This window comes from Leptonychotes weddellii, chromosome 4 (genome assembly GCF_054177405.1).
Source record: "Leptonychotes weddellii isolate Sample4059 chromosome 4, ASM5417740v2, whole genome shotgun sequence".
NCBI lineage: Eukaryota > Metazoa > Chordata > Mammalia > Carnivora > Phocidae > Leptonychotes > Leptonychotes weddellii.
The window spans coordinates 153,864,964-153,881,642 of NC_138372.1; the positions used below are offsets into that span (position 1 = coordinate 153,864,964).

Consider the following 16,679-nt stretch of genomic DNA (forward strand, 5'->3'; position numbering starts at 1 on the left):
TCCGCATATAATGCAAATTTAGAATTATATTTTAAAAGTCTGGAAGAGGGGCGCCCAGGTGGCTCACTGGGTTAAGTGTCTGCCTTCGGCTCAGGTCATGATCTCAGGGTCCTGGGATCAGCCCACATAGGGCTCCCTGCTCAGTGGGAGAATCTGCCTGTCCCTCTCCCTCTGCCCTTCCCCCTGCTTGTGCTCACTCTCTCTCTCAAATAAATAAAATCTTTAAAAAAAATTGAAGTCTGGAAGATAAGCAACCAGGTGTTATTGGGGAGGGGAATGAATTTAAGTGGTTAAAACAAGCTGGAAGAAACCTTAAAGGTCACCAGATCCAGTCTTTACCCAAGTGATGCGAGTGTTCTGCTGATGGCACACAAAATGCTTTTCAGGAAATAAATTAGAAACACACACTGAGAAAGCTATTCCATTTTCAGTGAGCGTTTAATCCTTCTGCTCAGGTGAAAGAGATATTCTCACTCTGGTGCACACTAATACCTATTTGTCTCCCTTTTTAACAAAGAACAAGCCCATGGCTTACAGACTTCAATAGGAACAAAATCTAGCTAAATTTAATAACATTATTTATAGTGTATTTTTAAGGTTTCTTTCTATTCTTAATAAGTAATACATTTTCCCATTAACTATAGTGTTATAATGTTTGCTTTTAAGATTAGATTTAAGTGAAATAGTGAGTCAATTGAAAAATATTCAGTGTATACACATATATATTTATGCACATATATACAAAGAATATGTTTGCAAGAGTACATATACACATACATATGTACATATTATGTATGTACATATATATCTAGATAAGGAAAATGATATTAAGTAATTGTGCAGATGTGCCTTAATAAGGCAAAAATATTAGGGAAAATGCAAATAACTGAAGTTTCAGTAACACTGATTAGCCTTTTATGGTGTAATTAAAATAAAAATCCCAGTCTTGACCTACTGCTTCAATATGGTCACAATTAAAAAACTATTTTTATATGCTTTTTATAATTTAATTGAATAATCTCAAAGTTGTGGTATAAGACACACAATTTTAGATTAGCAGTGTATTTTATTTGCATCCATTAATAGTAATAGTTTTACACACTAAATTTCAAAATACTGTAGCTTTTTTAATTTGACAGTATTTGGCATAGAAAGCTTTCTCAAACTATGAAATCATCAGCAGGAAGAGGTGAATCTAGGTGGCAGATTTCCAGTAAAGGATCATAATGAACATACACCATTACACAATAAGTTGGCCTTTATTCAAAATAAGAATTACATAATCCATATTATTGAAGAAAAGGGGTGAAATATGCTGTTTAAGACTTGTCTTTGTGCTAATACTTAACATCTGTTTGCCAGGGTGGTCCAGGACTCCGAGGACCAAAGGGCCAACGAGGTGAACAGGGTCCAAAGGTAATGTTCTCTCTGTCTCTCTGTATCTCTGTGTCTCTCATAATTAGCAATAATATAATTTTGAAGTTCAGTACTGTTTACCCTTTGCAATCTAGAACCCTTTATGTTTTTGCGGAAAGTTGTGTCTAAGTCTTTTCCCTTAAAGACTTCTGTTTTTTCATAAAAATATTTAAGAGCTTAGTGAAAGAAAGGTTGGTTTCCAGGTCAAAAATAGAATGTCAGTGTTCTGAATGGTTTAGTTTCAAAGGTAGTATTCTTTTGTGTATATTCTTCTCTTTCTCGACCTACAACAAAGTAAGGAGAAAACTGAAGCACAACTAGGCAGCATTCCCTCCCAGGTAATTTCTCAAGTTTTAGAGTCCTACTCCCTCCCCACTACGTATAATCAAACACACAGCTCTGTTTTCCTTTCTCACTGCCCAGGGCCACCACATGTGCTGGTGTAGGCCCTGCGCTGCACAAAAGCACCAGCTGAGACGACTAAGCCCTGCCAAGCCGTGTCCAGGCACACGTTTTCCTACTTTGCACAGAGGCACCCTAAGGGATGGGCAGAAGCCCAGCCACTAATTGAATTCAGGCCTCACCATCTTCTATCTGGCTTTTGGCAAATCTTCTAACTGGTCTGCTGGCTCCAGTGATTTTGATTTTGTGATGGATTCTGCACATCTGCCCCCAGATTTATTTCTTTAAAGTTATGCTGGGTTGTATCATACTTTTAAATCTGTAGTCATATGCTATTGCCTTGAGAATACAATTCACCTTCCTTGGCGTGGCATTCAAGGCTCTCTATAATTAGACTCCCCTTTTCATTTGTACCTGTTGCCCCACATGATCTCCTCTCCACCCACCTTGCAGTCTTGACTTACTGCTTCAATATGGTCACTTACTCAATTTGCATGGTATTTTTTCATGGGGAAGAGAACACTGCAAAAATTTTTACTGTAAAACTGGAAGCAAGTGCAGCAAGGTAGGAGCTAATATTGGAGGGGGGCAGTAAATGAAAGAAGACTGAAGATAATGAGGCACTAGCCAACCCAAAACATGACATATCTCCTTTTTTGTTTGTTTAATTTTCTGATATTGCGACACATATCTTAGGCATAGACTTGATGTTTCTTACCTGACTCTCTGTCTTATGGTCCTACAAGGAAGGCCAGTGATTTTAAAGCTTCTTCTCAGACAGCAATACACTGGGTCTTCCTCAGTTCCACCTCAAGGCAGTGCCCAGGAGCTCCTGCAGATTCTGGCTTCCTCCTCCCATTGGGATCCCAGCAGGATCCCATTGTTTTTCCAACATTCTCACTGGATGATGATTCTGATCATGAAGACTTATGAGGAGCTCAAAGATGTTTGATGATCCCAACATTGACCCCTTACCTCTGATAATCATTTTCCACAGGACCACTACTGAGGTGGTTATTTTTACATGATGATTTTAATGAATCACAGATATAAGTATGAAGTGGCTTTAGGAAAATGTCTTGTTAGACAGAGGATCCTTACATGTCCACCAATGCCATAGTGTAGGAACAGATAAAGTATACCTTCCATATGGAAAGCCCCATGCTGTATTATTTTCCATTTTGTGGGTCCATATTTTAATTGTAGCAAACAGATAATAAGAATTTAGAAGCTTAAAGCAGCCATGATGCTGGGCTCTCAGTCATTTTTGTCTCATACTGTATAGAATAAAATGAGACCACATAGTTTCTGCTCTTCTGCTCCATTCTCAGTTCCTCAATAATATTTAATTGATATATGATTAAATGATTATAAGCATTAACCAATATTTGTCAATTACCAGCTTGTTTCTTCCATCATATTTTTTAAATCTACCTCTATCTCCCCTCCTCCTACACTATGTCTCTTGTAAGAATAGATTTCATTTGTTTTCTGCATCCTCAGTTCCAAGTGTTTTTTTTTGTTTTTGTTTTTGGTACATAAATATTCATAGTATCTTTACTTACAATAGCAAAAAACTGGAAATGATTCAAATGTTCATTAATAGGTGAATAAACAATTTTCTATATATCCATGCAGTGGAGTACCACTCAGCAATCAAAAGGAACATACTATGGAAACATGCAACAAAATGTATGAACCTCAACACCACTCTGACACATGAAAGAATCATGAACCAATGAAGTTCATAGTATATAATTCCATTTATATATAACCAGAATCATACTTAGCCTGCATATGACTTCTGTTCCTATAAGAATCCTGTAAAATTGCTCTTATTAAGGTCATCGATTACCTCCTTGTTATCAAATCCACAGGCTATGGCTTAATTCCTATCTTACTTGAGATCTCTACAGCATTTGATATGGTTGGACACCTTTTTATTAGAAATCCTCCCCCCGCCTTGGCCTTTCCTACACTGCTCAGGCTTCTCTTTTTCTCCCTTCTACCTGCTTTTCGTCTCATCTTTATCAGTTTCTTCTGTTCTCAACAGTCTCCTTAAGAACCTCACCCACAAACACATCTTTAGCTACTCCAAAATCCATCTCAGCTCAGACATCTCTCGATCTCCAGACTGTTGGACATGTCCACATGGTTATCCCCATGAACCTGAAACTTAACTGACTACGCTCATAATCTGTCCCCACTTTTTCTTCTGTATTGCTTGTCCCAAGTAATGGATTCGTCAGTCTTACATTTAACATGATATCCAGGTGTTGGAAGTCTTAACTTATACTAGTTTTCACTGGAGTCCCAGAATGAGAGAAGGGCAAGAAGAAGAGGTTGAGGATGTAGTTTTTCTAGAACTAAGATTACAGAGGTGATAGACCAAGGTCCAAACTATGGAAATAAGAACTGCTAATGTGACAGGAGTGCCTGATCCTGAGAAGAAAGAAAATCAAGTAATATTACACTGAGGGCAGGTCATTAGGCAGACACGGAAGACAGAGGAATGGTGGGGTCAAGATGAGGAAGCAAACAGGGACTGGGGGCAAAGTCTTCAGTAATGCAGGAGTGCCCCCAAGATGGGTGGCTGACAGGGGTGGAGGTGGAGAGAATGTAGTTCAACTGGATGGTATGAACCTACATGCCACAGACCAGGAGGGTGGTCTTGAAGTATTTCTGTATTTTGGATTTGTTATGGAGTGTGGGGGGTCTAGTTACTCACATAGTTGGCATAGCCTTCTTATTTATGGAAGAAAAAAATTAAAATTGCAGCAACCGCCATGTGTTTACTCTTTTGGTTTACTGATGACATCTTGTCTGGGAGGCATGTTGTCTTGCTCTATCCTATCAGCGCTTTGTGTCTTAGGAACATTCCATAAGGAAATAAATTATAAGTGCTCTAAGCAGAAATATCTTTTGAGTACCGAGAATCTAACTTACCTCTGGAATGATTTTCTTCTCTTGTGTTCCAGGGACCAGAGGGCCCTCGAGGTGACACAGGCCCTCCAGGACCCCAGGGTCCCCCTGGACCCCAAGGACCAAGTGGTCTGTCCATTCAAGGAATGCCTGTGAGTAGTGTGTAAACATTTGGGTGGATTTTGTAGTGATCACCTTTTCATGAGTTATAAAGAGTGCACTTTTGTGTTCTCTGCTCTTTATAATGAGCCTCAGTCCCTTCCAACCACTAAAAATAAGAATTGAGAAATGGAAGTAGTAACTGAGAGTTCATGAGTACATTCATTAGCCAATTTTTTGTCAAGTGATGAGGGTCTTTTGCAAGTAGATACATCCACACAGAGTGGGTATATCCGTAAGCAATTTGTCTAAGGAGAGAAACAGGGCTATGACATGTATTGTCCTTTTTCTTGTCGGACCAAGTCCTTAACAGATGTAATAAAATCTAGAAAGTAACAAATTCAAGTTGTTCATTATGTATTTGTAGTAATTATGGATATTGATTCATGGAAGCCATTTGTTTATGATTTTTCTCTCAGTGGGTATCAAAGGACAGTGCACTTAGAGTTTTAGATTATAGACAGTGTACTTTTATACAGCCACTCTGTTTGTAAAAGCTGTTTATATCACGGAAAACAAATTTAATGCCACTCACTGATTGTCATTAATCTTCCTCTAGGGATCAAGATTTCAAGAATAAAACCGATTTCTATTAAATAAAATTAATATTTGAAGCAAACAAGCCTTTTAAGCACATTTTAGCCGTCTTTCTGGGCATATGATTCTATCTCCCTCACTGAGAAATTTTCTGTTCCGGGTTATTTTCACAGTTTAGAAATCATTAGCATTCCAGTTATGCAATTGCTACTACTACTAATAAGCCTTTGATAAGGTCTTGCTACCTGCCAGGTTCTGTTTGCTTTTTCATTCGTTTATCTTTCTAGCCAAAATAAAAGCAAAACTCTAGATAGAGATGAACTTTAAAAATCTAAGCTATCGATAGTATCGTACCGTTCCATCTCTCACACAGATGTACAGCATGGCCTCAGCCATATCAGACGGCATGTTCTGTGTTTAAACTGTTGTGCCGTATAAATGTTCAGCTCCGTAGGAATGCTTACAAACAGGGGGTAGCATATGTGAGAAGTGAAACATGCCAGGTTTGGATGTTAGCGCGAAAGCAAGTTAATGTTGAAAATGTTAGTGCAGTAAGAGGAGAGAAAGAAAAGACAAAGAATTGACCCTACGTGAACTTAACCCCGAATGCTTTTGGCTATTCAGGGAATGCCGGGTGCTAAAGGAGAAAAAGGAGAGACTGGCCTTCCTGGCCCACAGGTATGAGTTTTACTTTTTAGTCTGCTAAAAAAAAATGCTTTTAGCTTGGGGCCCCTGGGTGGCTCAGTCAGCGAAACGTCCAAGTCTTGATTTCCGCTCAGGTCATGATCTCGCGGTTGTGGGATCGAGGCCCACATCAGGCTCCGTATGGAGCCTGCTTAAGATTCTCTGTCTCTGGGCGTCTGGGTGGGTCAGCCGCTGGGCGTCTGCCTTTGGCTCAGGTCATGGTCCCGGGGTCCTGGGATGGAGCTCCACATCGAGTTCCACATCAGGCTCCCTGCTTGGCAGGAAGCCTGCTTCTCCCTCTCCCACTCCCCGTGCTTGTGTTCCTTCTCTCGCTGTGTCTCTCTCTGGCATAAAATAAATAAATAATCTTTAAAAAAAAAAAAAGATTCTCTGTCTCCTTCTCCCTCTGCCCTCCCCCACCAAATATTCTTAGCTCTAGAGCCTTGCCAAGGTTGGGGGGATGGGTGGGAAGGTGGGGAAGGCTGTAGCTTCTAAAGTCAGCTGTGATTCTAGCAGTAAGTGGTTTCTGTATTAAAGACTGTTAGCCTGTGTCTATTCACTTTAGTAGTCTCTGAGAGTCATACTGATGCTCTGGAGGGGAACATTTCTTTCATATAAATCATTTCTGGATTCTGAATTCACCTTTATGCTATTACGTTTGTTTGGAGGTCTGGATCTATTTCAGGGAAGCTGGGTGGAAAGGCAATTGATTTCCGATTTCCATGACTCTGACTTTTTTTGGTCCTTGCTCTACCTAGGGTATCCCGGGAAGCATTGGTTCACCAGGACGCGATGGCTCTCCAGGCCAGAGGGTAAGGACCTGCCCAAGGTTGTTAGCACAGGAGATTCCTTACCAAGACATTCTTTGTTTCTGATGGTTTTCTATGCAAGGAAGTCAAACTAGGTGGTTTTTTTCCTTATTATTCCTCCTCTCTGTCTATATTCTGCCTATCCTGTGTCTATTTCCCTTCACTGACATCTTCTATGTCCATTAGTTTCATCAAAACCTGAGAACTTCCATCAAACCTTCCCAAATTAGCAACACCTCTTTCTGAATGTTCCCATAACCAGAATGCAATTTGCACTGAATTGTGTCCACTGGTTTAGCAGATTTTCCAGTTTTTTTTTCAATTTTCTAGGCACAAACCTAAAGGAAATCAAGGATCATAGGAGTTGAAATTTAAGTATTATGGCTATGCACAGTGTTCTTCATTTATTTTGCTATATGTCAATTATCTAGTCTTTTAACGTGTTCACATGGACAGCAGCGAAAGACATTATAAGGATGGTCAGGACAGGAGTGAGTTAACATCCAGTGTTTGTTTAGTCAACACGTTTTCACTAAACCCGATTTAAAGTTCTTATCCTCAAAGAGTTTGTAGCTTAGTGGGAGAATACATAACCAAAGAAGAAACTGTAATGCATACTATGGATGCGGGCATTTGCAGAGCCCTGTGAGGGTATTTACAAAGAATAGAAAACTAAGCCAGACTTGACGGGTTGGGGAAAGCTTCCTGGGTGAGGCACTATTGAGGCTGAGTCTCAAATGAGAGACAAAAATTAGCCAGGTGCATGGGAATAGGAAAGCTATTGCAAGCAGAGAACAGAATCTACAAAGGCGTGGAGATGAAGAGAAGGTGGGCCATTTCCAATATTGCACAGAGTTAGTGTGGCTGGAGAGTAGAGTGCAGTGTGTGCATGAGTGGGTGCATATCTGTGTATACACACGTACACACAGTCAGATTTGGAAAGACTGTCAAGAAATGAAGCTGGAGAGGTAAACGCAAATTCAAGTAAATCTTTTTTTTTTTTTCCTTAAACTGTCACTGATTTAGGATGTGGGTGGCTCCACAGTTTCCCTCAAAGACTGAATTATGTAGAGTGGCAACCACTCGGATCCAGTCCAATGAAGGACAGCACATTTGGCAAGCAATGCTTATTTTTGGAACAAATTACCCACTGGATTAGAAAATGATTGGCTGGAAGACTTACTTCTCCACTCAAATAAGACCTGCCTTTAGCTCAGGGTGGCTATATGGCTCAAGAATAAGGAGACTGTTTTTTTCTATAGAAGCATGGGTGTGGGGCCTTAAATTCCTTCCATGTTCTTTTTTTGTTTTTTCACCAAACTTTCATTTGTTTAAAATCTGTTTAATCTTTGCCCATTAAATGGAACTACTGAGTCTGTAAATCATGTCCACGTAACTGCATCTAAAGGAGGCGTTCTTTAAAAGTTAGATTTATGTAGGTTTCTTGTATATGTGGAAGGAGTATCTAGAAGTATTTATATGTTTTGGCAAAGGGCTTAGGCCAAGATCCTGTTTGGTTACACACCTAGATTCTTCTGTGATTCCTGAAGCTCTGAAAATGGCAATTCTAAAGATTTGGTTCAGTGAATTTACTTGATTTATCTATGCGTGGAGACAAGTCTTGGCAAAGAACTCCCAAATCAAACATATTGGATTGGTGTTTGGATCATTGGGTTTTAGAATACTTTCCTTTAAAAATTCTTTTTTTCCTTTTAAAACCAATATACCAACACAGACTTTTTATAATTATTGTGCTATTCCTTCAAGCATGTTTTCTTTTAGAGAATGAACAATCTTAGACCTGTAATAAAGTGAGGAGATACCTGCATGCGGATTTTATCGTCCTCTCCCCCTCAGTATGGAGGCAAAAAAACTTTCAGAATGTGTTCAGTTCCTATTTTGAAAAATTCTTGGATGGAAATGGACTTACTTTTAAAAACTGGCTTTCAGAAGATACTCATTCTTTGCAGGGTCATGTTTAAAAAGTATTGTGCAAATTCTGTGACAGTTGTTTTAGAAAAGGACAATAGTATTCCAGTGTAGAGCTTTACGGGGTGCCATTCACACAGAATAAAATATAATGGCGTGCCCTAGAACTGTGTAACATGGAGGCCCTGTTTGAGGGAGCGGCTGCATTGATCTTATTTAATAAGATATTTGTTGAGCACTTACCTTAATTGAGCACATACTGTGTGCCAGGTGCTGTGCTCAACCTGGAGAGAGTTGTCCATTGCTGCCTCCAGAGAGGAAAGAACCAGAAGAGGAGAGATTTTCAATAGCTAAAGGAGGCAATTCCTAGACCATCAACCTGGAGGACATGAAAGGGTGTGGTGGTATCAGCAACGTGACTCTTAACCTGGGCCAGGAAAACAAATGGGTCTTCCTCAGAGACAGCAGAGAAGGAAGAAAAGTGGATGAAAACGGAGTTGTTTAGGTGGCTCTGATCTGTTTAGTCAAATATGTGGGGGGTTAAGGAAAGTAAAAGGTCTAAAACAATGAGATAGTTACTTAGCAGGATTGTAAAGTAGGAGGTCCTGAGCCAATATTTATGGGGATCATAGCAGATCCAGGACACGGAGCACCTTGATGGAGAGCCAGGTCTTTCGAGGACAGCAGGTCTCCATGGTTCGACAGTGGGAGAGAAGTGTTGCTGAGAGTACTAGGGACAAAACTTCATGATTATTCCTCCTCTGCCATAACCATCTTAAAAGGCAAAGAAAAAAGTAAAAGCAATAACAGTAACAACCATGGTATAGAACAGACACTGGATGGTGAGACTTCCCACTGAAATGCCTGAAAAGCCACTTCCAGAAAACGGTCCAGTTAGGCTTGACTGTCCAGGGAATCGGGAAGGCAGAGCTATTTTGTCTTTTCGTCTCATTACCCCCCGAAATCACTTCCTGTTGCCACACCTTCATTGCCCCTGATCCTGAATGAGGAAAGCCCACTCTAGACAGAGGAGGATGTGGTTGGAATAAATCCGTGTGATGGCGTCCAGCCAGTGCCTCTCGGTCCTTGGACTCTCTCAGGAGGTGAGAGCATGAGGCGGGCTGTAAGAGCGGTAGGTTACTCCTTCCTGCTCATCCATCTTTCTTTTTAATCTCTGTCTTCTCTTGTTGACAGGTAAGAACTCCCAGCTCAGAGGGAGCACCACCACCTTGACTGTCAGCTTAGGGAAAGGTTAGCACCTCTTTCCTGGAGCTGGTATCAATGTTACCCCTTAGTTTGGCCTGGAAGGAAGGAGAGCTTAGCAAAAGTAAAAAGGAGAAGATTAAACATCTCCTCTTTAAACAGGGAACATATTTTCTGATGTTTTCTGGCTTATTCTGGCTTTTCCGATGGGGAATCTTTGACTCTTCGAGGCAACTCATACTAGGCACTGGGCCTGGGGCCATAAGCACGTCCAGCAAAAGTTGGACTTCTTCACTGAACAAGTCTTGGCCTCCTGCTGGCAAGTGACGGAGCACCGTGCAGGACCACATTTTAAAAGGCAACAAGGGCTAAGAGAGGAGGTCTCAAATGTTCATGCCACAAACAAGAAATGGTCACCATGTGATGGGATGGAGGTGGTAGCTGAGATTATGGTGGCGATCATTTGGCAATATATAAATGTATCAAATCAGCATGTTGGCACCTTAAACTTACACAGGTCCTATGTCAATTATGTCTCAATAAAGCTGAGAAGAAATTGTATATTCAAAAAATTAAAAAAATTAAGAAGTAAATAGAAATAGAAAGCAACAGGGCGCCTGGGTGGCTCAGTTGGTTAAGCGACTGCCTTCAGCTCCGGTCATGATCCTGGAGTCCCGGGATCGAGTCCCGCATCGGGCTCCCTGCTCGACGAGGAGCCTGCTTCTCCCTCTGACCCTCCCCTGTCTCATGTGCTTTCTCTCAAATAAATAAATAAAATCTTTAAAAAAAAAAAAAAAAAGAAAGAAATAGAAAGCAACAGCGTAAGTCCAGATTCAACAGTTGAGTGTAGTCACCTTCATTCCCAGCCATTCCGGCCAACAGCATTCGGGATTCCTCTTTCTTTTTCACTGTATGTCTTGCCACTTCCCTCTTGTTCTTCCCTCTTCTTTCCTTGGTGTCTGTGACCCCAGGGCCTTCCTGTGATCTTTGAGCTCCTCTGATGAAGGGTGGGTCTGTCAGCCCCGACCCTAGACATCAGGTGGTCCTTAGTGAAACTAGGGGGAACAGGTAAGACATGGATGATGAATAGAAGAAGAAAGAACTGAAAAGGGAGGAAAACAAAGAAAACACAACCTCTTTCCCAGTTCTGAGGTTCACTTACGTCCAAGACCTCGAGCTTTCTGTCAAACGCTCCAAATAGAAACTGTAAAAATTATTTTTATTTTCCAATTCTTAATATGGTTAGATAAAAAAGGCAGAGAGACAAGAAATAAAAATGACAAGGAGGGGCGCCTGGGTGGCTCAGTCAGTTAAGCGGCTGCCTTCGGCTCAGGTCATGATCCCGGAGTCCTGGGATCGAGTCCCACATCGGGCTCCCTGCTCGGCGGGGAGTCTGCTTCTCCTTCTAACCCTACCCCCTCTTGCACTCTCTCTCTCACTCTCTCTCTCTAATAAATAAATTTAAAAAATCTTTAAAAAAAAAATGACAAGGAGATAGATCTTTTATGGCACCTGGAAGATAGTAATTCCTCCATTGTACGGAGGGTATTCATTTTTAAATTCCAAGTAAACTGAATTTGGAATGCTTCCTTTGCCCCAGGTTACTGTTCCCTACATTTTCATGCCATAAGCACAGCCTCCCTTTTTCTCAGCTGTAAAAGATGAAATAGTAAAAAAAAAAAAAAAAATCTACATATGAATTCTGCTGAACTTGCAAGGTTATGAGAAGCAGGATGGGCCAGTGGTGAATATGATAGATTTGGGCTGTTAGCCAGGCCTGAGTTTGAACCCTTACCACAATGACATTGGACCAGTTGCTTACTATTTCCAAGCCTCACTTTACTCATCTGTGAAGTAGAAAAAATATTTGACTCCGTAGAGTTGCTGTGGGAATTAATTCATATAAAGAATTTCTATATAGAAAATTAATTTTAGCTAGTCTTAGTACACTGTTTTCAATGTAAACCTACTAAGTCAGGACAGTATAATATTTTATAATGCCTGTGCTTGATGTATTAAGATGGCTTAGAAGATTTTAAACTATAAAAAAAAAGAGTCTGAAGAAAAAACAAGTGGTTTGTTGCTGTTGTTTAACTTTCTTGGATTCCATGCTGAAAGGACACTTGGAACATGCTTCCTTTTGATGTGGGTTCAATGTATACAAAGACCATTTTTGTGATGAATGTCCCATTTCATCGAAGTGAGTTGGACTTAAAATATCCTTGAGAAATGGAACTTGAGTCAGTTATCTGGATTTAATTCCTGTCATAAATGTTAAGCGATGATGAGAGATTCATCTAAAGAATATTTTGTTAAATATGAAGATTCAAGATAATATTCCCCTTGAGGATCTTCCTCATTCAGAAGAGGAAATGTAAAAAGCCAGCACAAAGCTAGTGGAGAGGATGATTTGATTTTCTTTCATGTGAGTCTAGATGGGTTTTTATAAATCAACCACAGTGATGATAGTATATGCAGTTGGAACTTCACAGCTTATTTGAATGAAAATAGCAGGCATCACTATTACTAATTATTGACTAAGTGCAGGTGCTTTACGATGTTATGTTCTGTAAACCTCAGAATAACCACAAATGCCAGGCACTGTTAATCCATTTTACAGATGAAGAATCTGAAGCTTAAAAAAAAAAATGGAAGCACTTGAACAATGCCATTCAGCTAGGAAGTGTTGGAGCCAGGATTATAATCCATCTCTCTGCCTCCAACACTGAGCTCTTTCTTTCTACAAAATTCTGTCTCATAAAGGTCACTGGGAGATTTTGCTCATGTAGGAAAGTCTTCCATTCGAGATATTTAATTAAACAGGACAGAAGATACCTCGTCTAGAATTTCGGGGCTGGAAGAACCCAGTTTGGGCTACTTTCTTGGTGAAGTCGAAGTTGATAATTCACGCCTAGGAATATGTTTCGATTACTTTTCACGTTTATTTGCATGGTGGCACATCTGGGCACACTTAGGAACAGTTTCTTGGGGAATTTGTTACATGTTATAACCAGTTTGCAGATACTCCTGTTGGAGCATAGGGTGCAGGTGATATCTGCCTTGCACTCCGGTTCCAGTGCTGTCCTTCAGGGTCAGGCCAGAGGCTTTGTATTTGCAAACCAGCACTTCCTCAACGTAAGGGATCAGGTCGTTTCAAGTTTTGCTGTATTTTTAAACAACCGATTCCTGAGCTGCGACCTCAGAGATTCAAATACACAAGGTCTTGGGTATGACTTTGGAATTTATCATTTTAAAAAGCTTAATGGTTCTGATAATCAGCTAGGTGTTAGAATCACTGGATGGTACAGTGGGTTAGGCCTATTGTATGTCTAAATAATTGTTTGCACAGAAGTTTCCTGCTGTTTCAATTCACCCAAGTCGTCCCTTCAGGTTACTAAAAATATGTTTGCATTTCTCTCTATCTATACATTTAAATTATATATGTAATATATGCATATGTGAACATATTAAGAAGTGTGTTGTGCATATGTATGTAAATATGTGCACATGTTTATATATATATTTATACGCACACATAGGTACTGTGTGTGTGTGTGTCTGAAAATTCCCCAGGGTGGCTCAACATGGTACCACGCATGAGGACTGATCTTGGATGTCTAGGCTGGGCCAGTATTTACAGGGTCTGTGGCTTTTTGGGGCCTGGCTCTTAATCTGGTGGTTGGTCTTAATCCTTTGCCTTCCTTCTTCTGGCTGACCACCATACTGGTATGTCTGCTGGTGCTCACAGCAGTCCGGACCCATGCCACGGGTAGAAATCATGCAGCAGGAGTTTCTTCAAGTGTTTCTCTAACCCTCACTGCTTGGGTTTGCTTCCTCTAAACAAACTCAGCGGATGCCAGCTATTGCCAGATCTCACTATACCTGAGAGTGTGGTGTAAGTCAGAGGACCTTAACCATTGGCATGTTCCAGAATCTTAGGGTTAATATCTGTGACTCACCATTCCAGGCTTCAAAAAAGGCATGGGTGGTACGTATCAGGATTGAGTCACGAGTTCTGAGTGCTATGTGATAGCCACATAAACATAAATATTCTAACTTCTGACTTTAATTTTAATTACGACATTCTTTGTGGGCACATCGGTTTCAGCCTTTAAATGCCATAGACAGAGAACTTAGAAACTACAAAGTTTTTTTTTTTTTTTTTAAAGATTTTATTTATTTATTTGAGAGAGAGAATGAGATAGAGCATGAGAGGGGGAAGGGTCAGAGGGAGAAGCAGACTCCCCGCCGAGCAGGGAGCCCGATGCGGGACTCGATCCCGGGACTCCAGGATCATGACCTGAGCCGAAGGCAGTCGCTCAACCAACTGAGCCACCCAGGCGCCCCAGAAACTACAAAGTTTTTAAGACCCTACAGGAAATGCCTGCCACCTCAATACATACATATATATATGCTCCAGGGCAGGGCAAGGGAAACTGCAAAATGGACATTAAAGAATGGTTAATTAAATGTCTATAAAACAGTACACTTTGCCAGTTTCAGCCATAGGTAAATTTAGTATTCATTCAAATATCAGTGATTTTAAAAGCAAATGTTAGGGCTGATTTCCCTTTGCTGATAAATCATAGCCAACCATAACTTAGTAACTTGCTCATAGCCATCTCTTTTCAAAAACAAATTGTAAAAATCCTTTCAAGTTTTTAGAGCAAAACTTATTTTTGATGTGGGCTGTGGGTGCATATTAATATTTTGAGGTGGGAATCTCAGAAAAAGAAAAATGCCTGGAGCTATTCATGTTATAAAGCATGCCTGTTTGTGGGTGGCTGACTTCAAGCACTTGAAAACTGTATTTGTCGGCTTAAGTGAATGTCTACATTATGCTTATCACTTAATCTTCTATTCCCTGCTATTCGTTCTTTGTTGCTTACTTGGGGTTTCCACTTTTTATGAGGGTGCTTAATCCACAAACACATCTTCTCAGATTGGTTAGTTAATATGAAATGGAAAATTTATAGATATAGAAATGTCCTGGGAAATGAAACACATTTTTAGCTGATAAGGGTTGAAGACCATTCATTCAGTGAGCTTTGATTAAAATTAAGCTCAGGGGCGCCTGGGTGGCTCAGTCGTTAGGCGTCTGCCTTCGGCTCAGGTCATGATCCCAGGGTCCTGGGATCGAGCCCCGCATCGGGCTCCCTGCTCCACGGGAAGCCTGCTTCTCCCTCTCCCTCTCCCACTCCCCCTGCTTGTGTTCCCTCTCTCGCTGTGTCTCTCTCTGTCAAATAAATAAACAAAATCTTTAAAAAAAAAAAATTAAGCTGAATCACAATGCTAGAATTTGCCATTTATTTCACCTTATAACATGCAGACATTTTACAGAGTTTTTCTTTTCACCAAGTTTATTGCTTTTGTATAAAAATCCGCTGCCCTCACTCCTCACCCTGAGGTGAAGAGGTGTGAAGGGGGACCTGAGCCCTGGTTAAACGTTGCCCAGCTTGCAAGGATGGGCTATAACATGGGGCACAGTGGCCCATGAGCAGGGAGACTCATGTGATGGCCCAGTCATCCTGGGTCCCCTGATTTAAACATCTCTCCGGTGAAGCCCTCTCTCCCTTCCCATGCCAAGATGAGCTATTCTTCCTACATGTTCTCTTGGAACTCTCTCGTCCATCATCATAGCACTCTGTCATTTTCTTTTGATTATTGGCTTTGCTCAAAACTGTAAACCCCTTGGAAAGACTGTCTTGTTCACCATCAGCTATCCAAATCCTACCAGAACGCACAGTATAGAGTAGCTTTGCAAATACTTTTCTAATGTGACCAATGTGTGTCTTACAACTAAAAATCTTTCAACGGTAAATTTACTTGTGTGATTAAAAAGTTAAGATGTAAAACTCTTTACATGATGAAAAATGTGAAGTTTTTATTTTCTAGGGTTAGGAAGAAACTTTGGGAAAATGGATTTGATGATGTTTCTAAAATGGTATTAAGAGTAACATCCTTTTAGTTATAACCATGTGGAACAAGTACATTTTAATTTGCAATCAGGGAAACGGGTAACTCACAGTAACTTAAGCATGCCTTTCTTTTTCTTTTATTTAAATTCAATTAGCCAACACATAGTACATCATTAGTTTCAGATGTAGTGTTCAATAATTTATCAGTTGCGTAGAACACCCAGTGCTCATCACATCACGTGCCCTCCTCAGTGCCCATCACCCAGATGCCCCACTCCTCCACCCACCTCCCTTCCAGCAACCTATGGATGCTGACTGCTAACGATTCAGAATTGGCCCTTCCACAGAGAATTGCCCTTGGAAATGCCACATTGGCCCCAGTCCATGACTAACTGATATGGGTGAATAAAACCTTACCATAGGTCAACTCTGGGGTGTAACTCACACTCCAGCTCTCTCCATGGGATAAGCTGATGGCCAGACTTCAGCAAAAGCCAATTCTCATGCCTCTTTCCCTGCCCTCTGCTGCTTCCTTCACTACGTGGCTGGTTTCTCCCAAAAACAGTCCCTCTGTAAATCAAAGGCATAGCATCCGGGTCTGCTTCTAGGAAACTACCCTTAAGATACTCACTGAAATGCGATTTCAGCTTCTGAGGGTACATGACTCCTGATGCCTTTCCTCTGTGCTCCTGGAGGGCTC

At 40.7% G+C, this 16,679-nt stretch overlaps 1 protein-coding gene across 4 annotated transcripts in view; it reads left to right on the top strand.

Annotated features, from left to right (window-relative positions):
- Positions 1-16,679, top strand: part of COL14A1 (collagen type XIV alpha 1 chain) — a 207,315-nt gene that overhangs the window by 151,893 nt on the left and 38,743 nt on the right. For all 4 annotated transcript variants that reach the window (XM_081816457.1, XM_081816455.1, XM_081816456.1 and 1 more), the window contains 4 exons: positions 1,363-1,416; positions 4,797-4,892; positions 6,061-6,114; positions 6,879-6,932. In XM_081816457.1, the coding sequence (XP_081672583.1) occupies positions 1,363-1,416; positions 4,797-4,892; positions 6,061-6,114; positions 6,879-6,932 (258 nt within the window). The remainder of the gene's footprint in view (positions 1-1,362; positions 1,417-4,796; positions 4,893-6,060; positions 6,115-6,878; positions 6,933-16,679) is intronic.